The sequence below is a fragment of the Oncorhynchus gorbuscha genome, linkage group LG12 (assembly GCF_021184085.1).
Source record: "Oncorhynchus gorbuscha isolate QuinsamMale2020 ecotype Even-year linkage group LG12, OgorEven_v1.0, whole genome shotgun sequence".
In the NCBI taxonomy this organism is placed as follows: domain Eukaryota; kingdom Metazoa; phylum Chordata; class Actinopteri; order Salmoniformes; family Salmonidae; genus Oncorhynchus; species Oncorhynchus gorbuscha.
This window is the reverse complement of record NC_060184.1, coordinates 23,830,847-23,849,535: the sequence shown is the minus strand read 5'-3', so window position 1 is coordinate 23,849,535 and position 18,689 is coordinate 23,830,847. Positions and strand designations below refer to the sequence as shown.

The window sequence follows — 18,689 nt, the reverse complement described above, 5'->3', positions numbered from 1 at the left end:
GTTGACAGGAAAGTGCAGTTGCTTTCCAGATGCACAGGTAGTAGAGAGACTTCCTCAAACTGTTAAAGGCTGTGGAGGCACTTGATGTGGGCCACGACGACCACATGCCCATCTCCAGTGGGCATGTGAGTGGGCTGTTGGAGCCAACACTAGGGATAATATATTCATTGATGTTCATTGTAGTTCAAGTATTTTTTTCACTGTTTGATTATCACTGATTATTTATTTGCCTGTTTGATCTCTCCCTCAGGAAACACATGTACTGAATGAAGGAGACGGTCCTATTCGTAAAGTAGTGCTGACCACAGAAGATCACAAGGTAAACTCCACCACCAACGTACCCCAAACCAAAGCCTTTATATTAACATAATGTGTTGTTCACCTGTCATCGTTCATGGCCTCATAATGATGTGTGTGTGACAGGCTGACGGATCCACACGGTGTTCCAGGCTAGAAACCCCCCCACAGTTCTCCAGAACATAGGGACTGCTGTACTGAGCCATTAAAAAGGCTTAAATAGAGGCTGTAGTAAGCCCTCTGACACGGTGTAACATGTCCATTTGAATGACAATAATGACCCCCGATGATTCAACAGTATCTAGATTCTCATACACTGTGCTGCTGTAGAATTACATCAGAGAGAAGAGGCCCTTTCCTCCCATTGCTGCTCAGATTACATTTCATCATTCATAATTTCATTATTCATGGGACATGGTTTTCTCCCTGTAAACATTGTGATTGTCGCTCTGAGTGACTCATGTGGTTTCCACCGGAAGATTGACAGCTCCAAAACAAGCCCGTCTTGACTGTCTGTGAAAATGTCCCTGTGTGGGCAGAGAAGCAGAGAGATAAAAAAAAATACTAGGTTATGTTGAGGTGTCTTTCTGACAAGAGGAAGCAAAGCTCAGCTCACTGTTTTTAGTTGTGCTTAAGTCTCATCACCACTAACCCATCTTTTGTTTGTGACGGCTTTCCTTAACATCTGATCTTGTGACAGCCAGCTTCGGTACAGAGTTAGGGAGGGTGGCAACACGAGACTATGCAACAGCTAACTTGACTTCAATTTAGATAGATTTTAAGGTTTGGTGAATAAAGTAGACATATTCAAAGGCATTGGAAACATTGCTGTGATTCAACTGATATGGATGACATGACATTTATTTGAATGAATATACAAATATTTCCTTTATTTTATCCATTCAAATAGAATCATTTGGTTATATCCAAATGGAATATTCAGTCAGTTTTGAAACTGAAAAAGTAAAAATAGGTTTACATTTCCATAATGCTTATTTTCGCCAATGAACACCTGCATTGCTTATCTGTTATAACCCCACACCAGACTATTTGTAGGGACTATGTATATAGAGCACAACTATCCGCTTTATCTGCAGGCTATTTACATTGCTGTATTCCAACAGTAGACCGAAATCAGTGTTTTTTCCCCTCAGGTTCAACAGCACGAACTGTGGTGAATGCACTCTCCCTGCTGGCTCATAAAGGTAGTTCACGTCCCTTCCAAAACCAGTCGCCTCTCATAATCACCGCACAGTCTGAAGTAGGCATTCAGAAAATGCACACTGACGAACCGGGGTACCTCTGCAAACATTTCATTAAGGTACAGGTGCATCTTTCATGAACTCCCCGCGTGTGTGGCCAACACACATTCTTCACTTTTTGTAAATATAGCAGCGTCATCATCTTCACCTGTGTGAACCATGGAATGAATGCTGAGGTTGTCCATCTGCGCGCACCGATAATCGGATCTAGTCCCTCGTGGAGTATCCGAGACCTACGTCCTCTCCTTGCACGGAGCAGAATGCAACCTGGTTTCTGGTCGTTAAATGTTTAGTTCAGAGATGATATCCTCGCAGCAGAATCATGTTGTCAACACCATCGAGACCATGCCTCCTGAAACCATCACGGCATCGCCGACCCTGGTTCAAAGGATAAGAAAAGTGTTTAGCAGGTAAGAATGGGAAATATTAGGCTACTCCCAACTTGACCAAATGTGATAAAATGCATACAATTCGAGCATAGGCTATGTATAATTATTCGTTTTGAATTTTACATCAAACACTTGACATAGCGTATTATTGTTGCTTCATTCGTTTCTTTTGTAAAGCACCACTTGCCAAGTTTAAATTCAGTGCACGTTTATCAAAACGTCATTTTCTGAAACAGCGGAGAAATTGGTCAGAGCAAGAAAAACATATTTCAGCAGTATGTGAATGCAATTTTACATTAGCCTACATTGTCGTATTTCAATAAATATTGAAATGTTGTTTTTGGTTATGTGTTTTTGATACTTGTATGGAAACAATAGTGTTGTAGCATGAAGATTCAGCAATCATCAACCACCTGCATAAATCACAATTACCTAAAGTAGTAGCCTAGTGGTTCCCAAATTGTGATTTCCAGTTGGGTCGCGCGGGTAGTCCATTCATAGGCGCTGTCTTCTGCCCTTGGGTGTACTGTTATCTTTTGGCCAGGGGACGTTGGACTGAACTTTAAGCATTACTTGGGGGTACGGTTTTGGAAACATACCTATATTTCACATCAGCAATAATTAATTTTCAAAAATCTAAAGGTTAAATTACTGCACACCGTTAAAACGGAGCATTGGGATTGTCGTTCACATGGTCCCACCTGTATAGCTGATAATCTTATAATGCAGAATGCCTTGTTAATGCCTTGGTCCGTTGTATTTTCTTTGCATTGCAACTAAAACTAAAAAAATAATCATTTGTATACATTTTCGAGATGAAAAAAACAACACTTTCAGTGTAAATGTAACCTCCTGAGACCGTGGCCCGGAGCCTCCAGCGACAATCCACGCTCCGGTTCCTCCGGTGACGATCTACGGTCCGGTTCCTCCGGCGACGAGCCACGGTCCGGAGTCTCCTGCGACGATCCACGGTCCGGTTTCACGGAAGCGGAGGGATCAGCAAGCGGAGCGGGGTCTACGCCCCGAACCGGCGCCACACCGAGGCTAGATGCCCACCCGGACCCTCCCTCTTAGTCAGGTTTTGCGGCCGGAGTCCGCACCTTTGGGGGGGGGGGGTTAGGTCAGGGTGTGATTTGGGTGGGAATTTTACTTTTCTATTTCTTTGTTGGTCGGGTATGGTTCCCAATCAGAGGCAGCTGTCTGTTGTTTTCTCTGATTGGGAATCATACTTAGGCAGCCTGTTTTCCACCTGAGTTTGTGGGATCTTGTTACTGGGTAGCCTGCAGAACGTTACGTTCGTTTATATATATATATTTTTTTTGGTGTTCATCTAAAATAAAGATGTACACTTTCCACGCTGCACTTTGGTCTCATTTCGACGACGGACGTAACAAGAGTAATGTTTTGATTTTCATCTTGCTTGTGTTCTGCTTTTAAAAGGTGTTACTTTTTTTCCAAAGCCCAAAACAAGCATTCCAGACTCTCTTAAGGGTTCAAATGAGCAATTGTAGTGTATGCTATTCACTGGTCAGAAAATAAGTAATTACTGGTCTCTGCAAATTCTGTGACAGTGGTCATCAGCATAATGTCAAGTGGAGAGTCTGGGTGAAAAATACCTGTCAAGCCCCTTTGTTCAGTAAGTTTGCCTTTTTTTCTCTTTTTTTATTATTTGAATTATATTTATTTATATATACACTACAGTTGAAAATAGAGGTTGACCGATTATGATTTTTCAACGCTGATACCGATTATTGGAGGACCAAAAAAGCTGATACATTATTTTTTTTAAATGGCCGATTTAATTGGTATTTGTAATAATGACAATTACAACAATACTGAATGAACACTTATTTTAACTTAATATAATACATCAATACAATCAATTTAGCCTCAAATGAATAATGAAACATGTTCAATTTGGTTTAAATAATGCAAAAACAAAGTGTTGGAGAAGAAAATAAAAGTGCAATATGTGCAATGTAAGAAAGCTAACATTTAAGTTCCTTGCTCAGAACATGAGAACATATGAAAGCTGGTGGTCTTCAATATTCCCAGGTAATGAGTTTTTAGGTTGTAGTTATAGGACTATTCCCCTCTATACCATTTGTATTTCATTAACCTTTGAATATTGGATGTTCTTATAGGCACTTTAGTATTGCCTGTGTAACAGTTTAGCTTTCAGTCCCTCTCCTCGCTCCTCCCTGGGCTCGAACCAGGAACACAACGACAAAAGCCACCCTCGAAGCAGTGTTACCCATACAGAGCAAGGGAAACAACCACCCCAAGGCTCAGAGCGAGTGACGTTTGAAACGCTATTAACGCGCGCTAACTAGCCAGCCATTTCACTTCGGTTACACCAGCCTCATCTTGGGAGTTGATAGGCTTGAAGTCATAAACAGCGCAATGCTTGAGCACAATGAAGAACTGCTGGCAAAATGCACAAAAGTGCTGTTTGAATTAATGTTTACGCACCTGCTTCTGCCTACCACCGCTCAGTCAGATAATTAGATACTTGTATGCTCAGTCAGATTATACGCAACGCAGGACACTCTAGATAATATCTAGTAATATGATCAACCATGTGTAGTTAACTAGTGATTATGATTGATTTGTTTTTTTATAAGTGAAGTTTCATGCTAGCTAGCAAATTACCTTACTGCATTTGCATAACAGGCAGTCTCCTTATGGAGTGCATGGTCGTTATTGCGTTGGACTAGTTAACTGTAAGGTTGCAAGATTGGATCACCCGAGCTGACAAGGTGAAAATCTGTCGTTCTGCCCCTGAACAAGGCAGTTAACCCACCGTTCCTAGGCCGTCATTGAAAATAAGAATGTGTTCTTAACTGACGTGCCTAGTTAAATAAAGGTGTGTAAAAAAATAAAATAATAATTGGCAAGATCGGTGTCTAAAAATACCAATTTCCGATTGTTATGAAAACTTGAAATCGGCCCTAATTTATCGGCCATTCCGATTAATCCGTCGACCTCTAGTTGAATAGTTTTCGGGTCACTTTCCTTTTTTTTTTTTCGGGTCACAAATTTCCTTGTTTTTAAAAGAAATTACACTTCTTTTGGTCCATTAAAATAACATCAAATTGTTCAGAAATACAGTGTAGACATTGTTAATGTTGTAAATGACTATTGTACCTGGAAATGCAGATTTTTTTTTAATGGAATACCTACATACAGAGGCATACAGAGTTTCATTTATCAGCAATCATCACTTCTGTCTTCCAATGGCACATTGTTTTAGCTAATCCAGGTTTATCATTTTAAAAGGCTAATTGATCATTAGAAAACCCTTTTGCAATTATGTTAGCACAGCTGAAAACGGTTGTGCTGAGTAAAGACGCAATAAAACTGGCCTTTAGACTAGTTGAGTATTTGGGAGAATCAGCATTTGTGGGTTCGATTACAGGCTCAAAAGGCTAGAAATAAAGAATTTTCTTCTGAAACTTGTCAGTCTAATTCTTGTTCTGAGAAATGAAGGTGAGAAATTGCCAAGAAACTGAAGACCTCGTACAACGCGGTGTACTTCTCCCTTCACAGAACAGCGCAAACTGGCTCTAACCAGAATAGAAAGAGTGGGAGACCCCGGTGCACAACTGATCAAGAGGACAAGAACATTAGAGTGTCTAGTTTGAGAAACATACCTCTCACAAGTCCTCAACTGGCAGCGTCATTAAATAGTTGCCGCAAAACACCACTCTCAACATCAACAGTGAAGACGTGACTCCGGGATGCTGGCCTTCTAGGCAGAGTTGCAAAGAAAAAGCCATATCTCAGACTGGCTAATAACATTTACATTTACATTTAAGTCATTTAGCAGACGCTCTTATCCAGAGCGACTTACAAATTGGTGCATTCACCTTATGACATCCAGTGGAACAGTCACTTTACAATAGTGCATCTAAATCTTAAAGGGGGGGGGTGAGAAGGATTACTTATCCTATCCTAGGTATTCCTTAAAGAGGTGGGGTTTTAGGTGTCTCCGGAAGGTGGTGATTGACTCCGCTGTCCTGGCGTCGTGAGGGAGTTTGTTCCACCATTGGGGGGCCAGAGCAGCGAACAGTTTTGACTGGGCTGAGCGGGAAAAAATAAAAATAAAAGATGGTAAAAAGAACACAGACACTGGAACTCTGCCTAGAAGGCCAGCATTTACAATGACGGCCTAGACCGGCCAAACCCGGACCATGCTGGGCCATTTGTGCGCCGCCCTATTGTACTCCCAATCACGGCCGTTTGTAATACAGCCTGGATTCAAACCAGGGTTTCTGTAGTGATGCCTCTAGCACTGAGATGCAGTACCTTAGACCGCTGCGCCACTTAGGAGCACCTATATGGGTCTTACAGCAAAGCCTATCCAAACCAGTTGGAGACTCATTAATTGAAAACAAGGGTTTACTTGAGTCATCCAAACCCCAGGATCAGAGTTGTTAAATTAATACTCTGTTACTTTTTTTTTTATTCCTCTCTCTGCTAAGATTTATTTTGGATCAACAGTGTGTGTTTGCCAGTGCCATATCACCTTAAGAAGTGTGTTTGTGTGTACAATCTATACTCAAGCAAGTGGTGCTTTGTGTTGGTTCCTCTCTTGTGGCATGTGCTTGTGTATCTGCTTACTGTGTGTGCCTCTGAGCCTCAGACAGGGGTAATGGAGGTCCAGCTGCGACAGTGAGAGGGCACAGTGGAGGATGACAGCTGGTGGTCTTGCCTTGGTCTGCCTACTCTCTACTTTCTCCTTGCCATATGCTGCTCCTCTTCATCCCGAGAACTCCCATATAGCCAGAGTACAATGTCCCGCGAGGTGTAGTCTGTGCAGGCCCAGATCGGGCTGCCCACTCGGCTGCTTTGGGGCTGTTGTTGTCCTGGAGGGAGAAAATTCCACTCTCACTGTGAAAGTGACTCGCTGTTGTTTTTGTTATCAGGATGTTGGGCTGCCTCAAAGAATCAGGCTTCAAGGTTTCTGTGACCAGCTGGAAGTTACTGTACTGAATTGTCCAAGAATACAATAATACTCTTTCTATGCCAAGAGTTATGAAAAAGGCCATATCTGAAATGGCTGGATGGATGCAGATGAATGTGCTTCTGATGGAATGGAGCATCCTTGTATCATGGTTGTCACGTGTTGTGTTTGCGGAAGCTTGGATTAGCTGATGCCATGACGGAATATCAGAAAAGGGAGTCTGCTACACCACTAGATAGACTCACCCGTGAGTCTATCAACTACTCCTGGTTTCCCCATCATCTCTCTAACCTTTTAGCTATAGGCTAATGGCAGCTTCAGGATAATTGTTTTTGATAAGGCTAAATGTTTACATGCAAATCCATATTTGAAACAAAAACATTCATTGGGTAGTGTAATGTAGTGAGCAGGTAGACAATAGCTTTGTAAACTGCATTATATAAATTATGTAAAGATGTACTCTATCCTAAAGAGGAATAGTGGACAATTACAAGCAATACAGGTTTCGGAACTGCTTTTCCCTTTAGGGACTGTGTAGCTTTATTGTTTTGCAGCCTGTCACAGACTAACTTGAGGGAATTCATCAACACAACAACAGAGAACAACAGAGTAGCATCATTGCACCAAACTTGATTTCTGTCCCTCCACTTTATTCAGTGGAAGCAGATCTTTGGCTCTTTGGCTCTGTGGTAATTTCCCACAACAATGAGTTTACTGCAATGATCCATCTTTTTTTGCAGCTTTTGAGCTTTTCTTGGCTGCCTGACACACTTTCTATTTTTTATTAAATATTACAAGAACTGTAATAACATTCATTGCTTGCATGGTGGGTTGTAAGATGAATGAAAAGAGACATGTCCTCTGAATCCATTATCTTATGGGTCATTTTTGTCCCGCCTGGCCTCAGGGCATAAACAAGACACATCTTATGCTTCACTGTAGAAAATGGAGGCTCCGTCTCCTTCAATGGAGCTCTTTTATTTCAATTACCAACCTTGTTACGTTCTCTCACCTCATAAGATGTATTTCTTTGACTATTTTGCAATGGTGCAACTGGGAAATGTACACTGAGTATACCAAGCATTAGGGCCACCTCCCTAATATTGAGTTGCAAGCCCCCTTTTGCCCTCAGAACAGCCTCAGTTCATCAGGGCATGGACTCTACAAGGTGTCGAAATCCCATGTTGAGTCAAATGCTTCCCACAGTTGTGCCAAGTTGTCTGGATATCCTTAGGGTCGTGGACCATTCTTGATACACACAGGAAACTGTTATGAGTCAAAAACCCAGCAGTGTTGCAGTTCTTGACACAAACCGGTGCAACTGGCACCTACTACCATACCCCGTTCAAAGGCACTTAAATCTTTAGTCTTGCCCAATCAACTTCTGAAAGACATACATACAAAATCCAAGGCTTAAAAATCCTTTAACCAGTCTCCTCTCCTTTATCTACACTGAAGTGGATTTAACAAGTGACATCAATAAGGGATCATAGCTTTCACCTTGATTCACCTAGTCAGTCTGTCATGGAAAGAGCAGGTGTCCTTCATGTTTTGTATACTCAGTGTATATCTGTAATGACAGTACTTTAGGCTGAGATCGATAACACACAGGATTGAGAGTGATCTAATCAGTTATAATATAGTAGTAAGGACAGATTCTGCCAGGCATAGGATCTCTTTTACTCATTAGTTGTTGTCATTCAACCTAGTGAAAGTCAAGCAGATGGAGCACTTGAATAGGAAGTTCATCGTTTCAACTCCTGAAAAGAGCTCCTGAGCAAATTTTAGGCAATGGCTAAAATTCTGCAGCTGGAAATACAAACTTGCTCCACCTCTTCACACAACAATAATTAAACATGGATCAAGAAATGTGTTTGCTGAAGCAAAACATTTTTTTCCCCCGGTTTCTGTATTGCAAAAGAAAAGGCTGTTTGATAGAAACTTTTAAAATGTAGTGGTTATTTTCATGGCTTTTAAACCAATGTTTTTTTGGCAGGTTGTAATGTGTGATTGAGGTTTCAATAGGAGGGTTCCACTGCTAGGCAACCTGGGGTATAATACATGGAATTTGGGTGGCTGTCTGAGGAAACTGCAGGCGGCGAGCATTGTTCTGGTGCATCCAAGCCATTCACATGGCTAGGCAACACTTCCTGGGTCTTACAGCGCAACTTTGTTCCTCTTTCCTATGGCAGCATGACTAGGCACTGAACAGCTGAAGATAAAATGGTTAGAATGTCTGGAACTATTAAAGGGAACCCCAGAATCTATCTGGCCCTTTAAGATGGAATGTGAAGACTGGTGCTTGTTTGAATCAAATACTTTCAAATATAAATTGATAACATTTTGTGAAATATTTGAAATACTTAACTCAGCATTATATACATAGTCATACAGAGCTTGGTCTAACAAGCAATCCTAGTCACTGCAGATCATCAATACTAAAGCTCTTTGCTGAGCCATGGTTGAATGTCACTTGCAGTTTGGGAGTTTAATTTCGGAGTGTAATTTCAATCTGAGTGAGGTCAAAGAGCCTTACATGGCTCATGAGAGTCACTCTGACGTCAAATGGAACCATATAGAGTCAGACAAAAAGTTCACTCTGAGCAAAAGTTGAAACTGAAAATGGGGTATCCAGTCCAAGCAGGGTTAACCTTTGGCAATTCTCAGATGGACAATGTCCTGTTTGTTTAGTTTAATACTGGCAAATGCTGCATTAGGGTGATTTTGGAGATTTTCACAAAATGTAATTAAAGGGTCATTGTTAAAGGGGCAGTGCAGTTTCAAAATGTGACTTCCTGTTTTTTTAATGATATTTCCAATAACACTGAAATTGTAAAAATTATAATAATGCTATTTTTGTGTCATTTCAGCCTGTTCAGGTGGGATGGTGTTTTTGGCCCAGATCATGGCACAATCTGATGTGATTATCCTGACCAATGACCAGTCATCTTTTATTTGCATATGTATCCTCCTTCTTTGAAGGGGTAAGAGGGGTAGGCTCTAAAGGAGGCATATTCAACTCTTACCCTACAAGCTTTTTTTTTTTGGTTCTACCTGATAATTAATATTATCCACCTGGTGTCCGAGGTCTAAATCAGTCCCTGATTAGAGGGGAACAATGAAAAACCACAGTGGAACTGGCTTCGAGGTCCAGAGTTGAGTTTAAGGGCTCTAGACGATCCTCTCCGCCAAGCAGGGCTAAGTATGTAAATATATTTACATTTGTATCAACAAGTCTACACTATCAGAATGAGCATTTCAATGGCAAAAGGAGGCTCAGAGAAATAAACAAACAGTGATGTATTAGACATACAGTGATTTAAAAAGTGCATGGGTGCTTTAACATATTTTTAAAATGTTAATCTTAAACCATGATTTAGAAATAATTCTTTGTAAATTTGAATATTCGTGATATTTTTGCCTTACCCAGGCCCCCTTTAAAGAGATTCTGTGGTACTTTCGTATACTTTTTAGCCAGTAATTCTGAAAGTAGCGCTCACAAGCCAAAAGTAGTCCCAGAAAATTGTTTATTAAGTCACATGTGCCAATATGTGCACCACGTCATTGCTCTCTCTCTCGCTCTGCTCTTTGGGTGTCTTGCTAGCTGTCACTCAAATGGCAAGGGGCTGAAGCTAGAACTTGAATTGCTAGGGGGCTGGCCCACATGAGGGAAAATGGCGCAGCACAGCTTGCAGTAAAAAGCTGCTTTCAAACTAGGGATTTCATGGTTAATTGAGGTAAGACCGTAGATTATGCATGTATGAACTACACTTTATCTAGGTATCCATCCAATTGGCGACAGATTTTCAATGCAAATATGCATAAAGAACTGAAATGCGCCGTTTCCACCAAACTGACTTGTTGCTGTTAAAAATCGGTGCGTGATGACACATTTTCCACTCTAGGCTAGGTAGGCTAGTCTACATGATGAGATCATTATGGATAATATTTTTATTTGTCAAATGTCAGTCAAGCATTGATCATCATGTCAACAGGATAAGACCCTCTATTGGAAAGGAGCATCAAGCTCATTACCGTGCACGTTTACTTCCCTGTGAAGTTCATCATAATTCATCATAGTGGGAGGACCACACCATATCATTGTGTGACTCCAAGTTTACTTTGATATGATGGATATTATATCAATATTTCCACTGCCAGTTCTCGCATAATTCATTTTACAGACACAAAAAGATCTCACCATGTTGAACGAACAAATGATCTGTCTTCCTGTTTCTATCACAGCTGTTGTGATTTATTTTTACTGTATGACTTTACTCACATGAAAACTGTGGATGGAAATGTGGATATTGACACATCCAGGCCAAAGCCAGAGGTTTAAAATAGACTTGCTAGTCACCAAAGATCGGAAGCATTTCTTTAAGACTCCATGTTTTATCTGTAGGTGCTACAAAGCAAAACTTGGTGTCATATGAAGACATACCGCTTGCTCTGTAGGCCTATGAATAGTATTTTAATGTCAATAATCATTTTCGGACATTAATTGACTAATATTGAAAATATAAACCTGAATATTGAAAATATAAACATCTTGATTTGGCTAATATTTCAGTTGAACATAATATACTCTACGGGCATATCAAAGTTCCAGAGTGGGATCGCTGCTACTTTTTAGCGTTAAGATCCAATAATAAAACATTACCAACAGAGTGACGGTGAAATGGATTCAAAATGGTTGCCCTCTACTGGTGATTTGCTGGATTTGCAATGATATGCAGTAAGTGAAAGGAGGGCTGTGATTGTCATAGTAGACAATGTAACCAATGTCTATGTATAAAATGGGCCACTCTGGGACTTTAATATATGCCCGTAGAGTAGATTATGTTCAACAATATATGAAAGCCAAATATGTTTTTACATATTTACAATATTAATGTTAATATTTTTCAATATTCATAAATGAATGTAAGAAAATGGATATTGAAATTAAAATTCAGTTTTCTTTGTAGCATTCACCGATGTAACAATGGTCATGCCATTGTCAGTTTGTTAAATGAAGGATGATGTCTGACATTTACATCTGCATTTGTCTCTGAATATAACCTTGTCAGCCATGCCCCTTTACAAGAGTTAATTGACTGTGCAGTGCATTCGTAAAGTATTCAGACCCCTTGACTTAAAAAAAATGTTGTTACATTACAGCCTTTTGCTAAAATGGATTAAATAGTTTTTTTTCCCCCCCATCATCAATCCACACACTATACCCCATAATGACAAAGCAAAAACAGATTTTTAGAAAGTTTTGCAAATGTATTAAAAATGAAAAACCAAAATATTACATTTAAATATACTACCGTTCAAAAGTTTGGGGTCACTTAGAGATGTCCTTGTTTTTGAAAGAAAAGCACATTTTTTTGTCCATTAAAATGTACATCAAATTGATCAGAAATACAGTGTAGACATTGTTAATGTTGTAAATGACTATTGTAGCTAGAAATGGCAGATTTTTTTAATGGAATAACTACATAGGCATAAAGAGGCCCATTATCAGCAACCATCACTCCTGTGTTCCAATGGCACGTTGTGTTAGCTAATCCAAGTTCGTCATTTTAAAAGGCTAATTGATCATTAGAAAACCCTTTTGCCATTATGTTAGCAATCAAAGAAGCAATAAAACTGGCCTTCTTTTGACTAGTTGAGTATCTGGAGCATCAGCATTTGTGGGTTCGATTACAGGTTAAAAATGGCCAGAAGCAAATAACTTTCTTCTGAATCTCGTCTCTCTATTCTTGTTCTGAGAAATGAAGGCTATCCCATGCAAGAAATTACCAATAAACTGAAGATCCCATACAGCGCTGTGTACGTCTCCCTTCTCAAAACAGCGCAAACTGGCTCTAAGCAGAATAGAAAGAGTGGGAGGCCCTGGGACACAACGGAGCAAGAGGATGAGTACATTAGTGTCTAGTTTGAAAAACGGAAGCCTCACAAGTCCTCAACTGACAGCTTCATTAAATAGTAGCCGCAAAATACCAGTCTCAACGTCAATAGTGAAGAGGTGACTCCGGGGTGCTGGCCTTCTAGGCAGAGTTCGTCTCTCGAGTGTCTGTGTTCTTTTGCCCATCTTAATCTTTTCTTTTTATTGGCCAGTCTGAGATATGGGTTTTTCTTTGCAACTCTGCCTAGAATGCCAGCATTCAGAGCCTAATGTGAAGAGTGTTGCCTCTTCACTGTTCACTTAAGAAGCTTCTAAGTGACCCCCTGAGAAACTTGATGGTAGGAAGCTACGGCAGTTATTTAACAAAACAAGTAAAAAATGAATCCAAGATTGTTTTGATGTGGTAATATTCTGATAATCAGACATTGCAGTGCATTTCAACACTGCTGTAATGGATGCTTTGCAAATAATTTGGGTCTTTGGCTCAGTGAACTGGTGCTTTTTTCCCCAGTGGGGTAATTCTGCTTTTGTTCTGTTTCGCACCAATGGAATCATGACATATTTTCTGTTTTGGAATTTCAGCCCCTGCACATTTAAAAAGCATTCCTGCAGGAAACTCTTTTAAAACTACCCTTAAACAAGGCAACAGTAAACATTTAGTCCCCATGAATGATGCAGTACCCCGCCCCCTCCCCATGGGCCAATTAGTGACAACAATTCAAACTCGACTGTACTGACAGTAACAAAACGTGCCCGTTGCAGCACCCCCGATATGAATGTTCTTGCATGTTGAGTTTTTACAGTGTTTGCAACATGTATACCAAATGTTGTTACAATATAAGTTACAATCTGTAACTGACTTATATGCATGTATATGCCAGACCACGTGAATGTTTATTGATCATGGAGGCCATGTTGTTTTGGGTACTAGTCTGGAAAATATTGCGTTGAGACCTTTGTCCATAGATGTGACATATCAAGTTTTGGTCATTTGGTTGCAGAGAACTAGCGATTTAAGTGTTTTTCGCAAAATTAAAGATGGTGGGAAAATCCATCATGACGGACTTTATGGGTCCCTGAGGAAAAGGTTTTCCTTGTGAGGAGAGGGACCTAAGGTTCCTTCAGAAAGTACTCATACCCCTTGACTTATTCCACATTTTGTTGTTACAGCCTGAATTCAAAATAAATTAAATTGATCTACACACAATAACCCATAATGACAAAGGGGAAACATGTTTTTAGAAATTGTTGCAAATTTATTGAAAATGAAAAACGAATATCTAATTTGCATACGTTTTCAATACATGTTAGAATCACCTTTAGCAGCGATTACAGTTATGAGTCTTTCACGGTAAGTCTCTAAGAGCTTTGCACACCTGGATTGTACAATATTTTATTTTAATCTCTGTCAAGTTGGTTGTTGACAGCCATTCAAGTCTAGTTTCCAGGCAGATTTAAATCAAAACTGTAACTTGGCCACGTCTTGGTAAGCAACTCCAGTGTATATTTGGCCTTGTGTTTTAGGTTATTGTCATGCTGATAGGTGAATTTGTCTCCAAATGTCTGTTGGAAAGCAGACTGACCCAGGTTTTCCTGCAGGATTTGTTCCTTTGCTTAGCTCTATTCCGTTTAATTTTATCCTAAAAAAACTCCCTAGTTCTTGCCGATGACAAGCATACCCATAACATGATGCATCCACCACCATGCTTGGAAATATGAAGAGTGATAGTCCGTGATGTATTGTGTTGGATTTGCCCTAAATATAACACTTTGTATTCAGGACATAACATTTTTGCAGTTTTACTTTTGTGACTTATTGCAAACAGGATGCATGTTTTGTGAATATTTGTATTCTGTACCGGCTTCTTTTCACTCTGTCATTTACAGTGAACAAAAATATAAATGCAACATGCAACCATTTAAAAGATTTTAATAAGTTACAGTTCATATAAGGAAATCAGTCAATTGAAATAAATTCATTAGGCCCTAATATATGGATTTCACATGACTGGGAATACAGATATGTTGGTCATAGGTACCTTAACAAAAGTGGATCAGAAAACTAGGCAGTATCGGGTGTGACCCATCTGTGTGGCTGGTCTCAGACAATCCCACAGGTGAAGAAGCCGTATGTGGAGGTCCTGGGCTGGCATGGTTACACGGGGTCTGCGGTTGTGAGGCCAGTTGAACGTACTGCCAAATTCTCAAAAATGACGTTGGAGATTTGTGGTAGAGAAATTAACATTAAATTCTCTGGCAACAGCTCTGGTGGATGTACCTGCAGTCAGCATGCCAATTGCACGATCCCTCAAAACTTGAGACATCTGTAGCATTGTGTTGTGTGACAAAACTGCACATTTTAAATTGGCCTTTTACTGTCCTCCGCACAAGGTGCACCAGTGTAATGATAATGCTGTTTAATCAGCTTCTTTTTATGCCACACCTGTCAGGTGGATGGATGATCTACTTTGGCACAGGAGAAATGCTCACCAGCAGGGATGTACACAAATTTGTTCACAAGATTTGAGAGAAATAAGCTTTTTGTGGAAATGGAACATTTCTGGGATCTTTTATTTTAGCTCATGAAACATGGGACCAAACTTTACACGCAGCGTTTTATATTTTTGTTCAGTGTAGGTTCGTATGGTCCAGTAACTACAATGGTGTTGATCCATCCTCAGTTTTCTCTAATCATATCCATTAACTGTAACAGTTTTAAAATCACCATTGGCCTCATAGTCAAATCCCTAAGCGGTTTAATTCTTCTCCGGAAACTGAGTTAGGAAGGACGCCTGTAACTTTGTAGTGACTGGGTGTATTGATACACCATCCGAAGTGTAATAACTTCCCCATGCTCAAAGGGATATTCAGTGTCTGCTTTTTATTTTATTTTGACCCATCTACCAATAGGTGCCCTTCTTTGCAAGGCATTGGAAAACCTCCCTGGTCTTTGTGGTTGAATCTGTGTTTAAAATTCGCTGCTCGACTGAGGGACCTTACAGAAGCAGTGCATTACAAAAGTATTGAGAAAGTTAGACTCATAAATATCAAAGCCCCCCCCCCCCAAAAAAATGCTAACATCCCCTGTTATTGTAATGGTGAGGGGTTAGCATGTCTTTGGGGTATGATATTTGTGCGTCTAACTTTCTCACTCATCATTATTCATGATTCATTCAGTATTATCCGTAATCATGGTAGCATCCACATCGATGTAGAAGTGTTTAGAAACATATTACATTCTTAGTTTGAGGGTTCTAGAGGATCTTACCAAAACACCGCGTTTTCTCATCATGTTTGGACGTGAGGGAGATCAGCAAGACTAAGAGAAATTAAATGGGCTTTTTTTGTTGGCTGCTGTCACCTGAATTTGAGAGATACAGTCCTCCCTGGTGTATTCAGCCACTCTCAAACTGCAACAAGGGAAGATTAGAAAGATGGGGGGGGGCGACAACAACTTATCACAGCTCTGGGGTTAATTAAAATGGCAGGATCACTGTGCCTGTCTTGCTGGGGTTTGACTTTCAGGACCTTAATACTGTAGCGCACGATCGGCATGGCAGTGATTTTCCATTTCCTGCTTCCACACCAGCCTGTGATAATGTGGCGTAGCTTAGATGGCAGGGACATTTCAGGGCCATGAGTCATTCCAAAAGACACGTGCTACATATATTCTCAGGCTGGACATGGAAATCAACACAGTGTGAGTATGATGAGGTGGTGGTAAAGGCATTATCTTACCTTCATGGAGGTCTTCTGTCAGTTCCTGTGTTGTACTAACGTGTGTTGGTACAGTACAGGATGTTGCTAGAGAACACTGTTTCCAGTGAAGGAAATATGAGGGCACCACTGTGTGAGTGCTTCAGCTTGTAGCATTATGCAGCAAATTCCATCTCGGATCAGGAACATTCTGAACTTTGAGGAAGATGCTTTAGGAAGTGCTGCTGCCGGAGGATTGAGTAGGACCATTCTCTCAGCAGTGTCACAGTGACTCCTGAGGAATAGTGGGGAAAGTGTTGAGGGACAATAACTAGGACCTCTCCATCTTTACAATCAGTGGCACTAACAACAGAGATCAGACATTCATTTCTAGAAGATGGTAGATACACTATCAAACCTCATTGACCGAGTTGTGTAAACAAAATTATATGCTTGGAGACATCTATTTAATGCAATGATTTAATGTTGACTGTCATTTAATTGATGATAGGTTTCTATTGATCTCACTTTGATTGAGCAGGTGCCATATGAAATTGGCAACAACATACAATGTGCCACAGCACATTGAAAACATACCAGATGGCATATGGAGAGACATTTGTCAGAGTGAAACCTAACACTGCACAGATTCATCATGGCATATGCACTATTAAACCTTAAGTTCCCCAGGTGCCTGGCGTCACATAACACACTGTTATCTAATGGTGGAGAACAACTGTCGATTAACTGCTGAGGAAGTTTACATTAAAACATTACTAAAAAAATGTATTAGCAGACAGAGCAACAATTAGGGTTAAGTGCCTTGCTCAAGGGCACATGGGCATATTTTTCTCTGAGTCGTCTCTGTGACTCAAACCAGCTTCCTTTCGGTTACTGGCCCATCGCTCTTAACCGCTAGGCTACCTGCCGCCCTTAAGTTTATTCATTACATCACCTCCATGCTTGATATTCCCATCCTGCCTGACAGTTTTTTTTACATGCAGAGTGACCACTCACTCAGACAACCACACCAGGCAACTGACATTCCCCCAGGACCCAGGGAGTTTAGCAGGCTCCGAAAACACAGCCCCACGAATGAATAGGGATCTGTGGGCGAGAGAGCTGAGTGTGCTGGGTATAATCCCTGAATGTGACTGTCTGGATGTAACTAATTAGCTAGTGGTGCTAGCCAGGTGTATCCCGGCACACCACAGTGCTCCCCAACTATTGATGCCATGCTTGGTGAAGTAGGTCAGCGCCGTGAAACAAGCCGTCAACCACCATGGACCCAGCAAGTCCATCCCTTGTGACACTGGTGGAACAGCCTTCATTTGACCAGACAGGGTGAGACAAGGGAAGGATGATGAGAGAGCGAGAGGGAGAGAGAGAGACGAAGAGAGAGAAAAAATACTTGGAATTTTGAGAAGAAACAGAGAGGACACGACATTATCTTTCTTCCATGTTTCAATGAGGACTTTTTCCATGCATGCTTCCTCACACAGAGGCGATGAATGGCCATGTGTGTGAAGAAGTGACCCCCCCCACCCACAAAAATACTGGTTTACTCCTCCAGGGGTCATGAATTCGGGATAAGGGGGAACAAAGAGGGATTCTGTGGACCGCAATGATGAGATCACACACAGGACACACCAGCTCTGTCCCTCACTGTTATTCTTAAGGCACCGAGCAGTGAGGCGACTGAGTCACTGGGCCTCAGGATTAGAGTATAACCTACAGCAATACAGGGGGCAGTGTAGCCTGATTCTGTCCGTCTGTCGGTTGGTCTATTAAGCCATCACTCTGTGTTTTTCTGTCACGGTATCCGTCTGTCAGTCAGGTGGGAGAGAAGGTAGCTATCCTTCCCCTGGCTGATAGCTGATTGAGATAGCATTGACAAAAGCGCAATGAGGAGAGACTACAAATGAAAGGATTCTCTACACTGATAAGAAACCTCTGTCTTCAAGTAAATCACTGAGCAGTGATCGCTCTGTGCTTGAATACTGCAGGCCACTAGTGTTTTACCTTATGTTCAGTGTGATAAAAAAGAAAGATATCTCTTCCAGTAAGAATTTATATGTTTTATGTTTGAAATATAGGTGGATTCAAAGCTATTAACTGAGGTAATTTATCATACTGTGCATAGCTTCAAAATTCGACACATCATTGTGTTAAAGACTAAATCA

At 40.7% G+C, this 18,689-nt stretch overlaps 1 protein-coding gene across 1 annotated transcript in view; it reads left to right on the top strand.

The window, feature by feature from the left end:
- The first annotated feature begins 246 nt into the window (after positions 1–246).
- LOC123990734 (solute carrier family 35 member F1-like) overlaps positions 247–18,689 on the top strand; it is a 151,248-nt gene continuing 132,805 nt past the window's right edge. The window contains exons 1-2 of the mRNA XM_046291553.1: positions 247–319; positions 1,452–1,969. Coding sequence (XP_046147509.1) covers positions 1,845–1,969 — 125 coding nt within the window. The 5' untranslated portion in view covers positions 247–319; positions 1,452–1,844. The remainder of the gene's footprint in view (positions 320–1,451; positions 1,970–18,689) is intronic.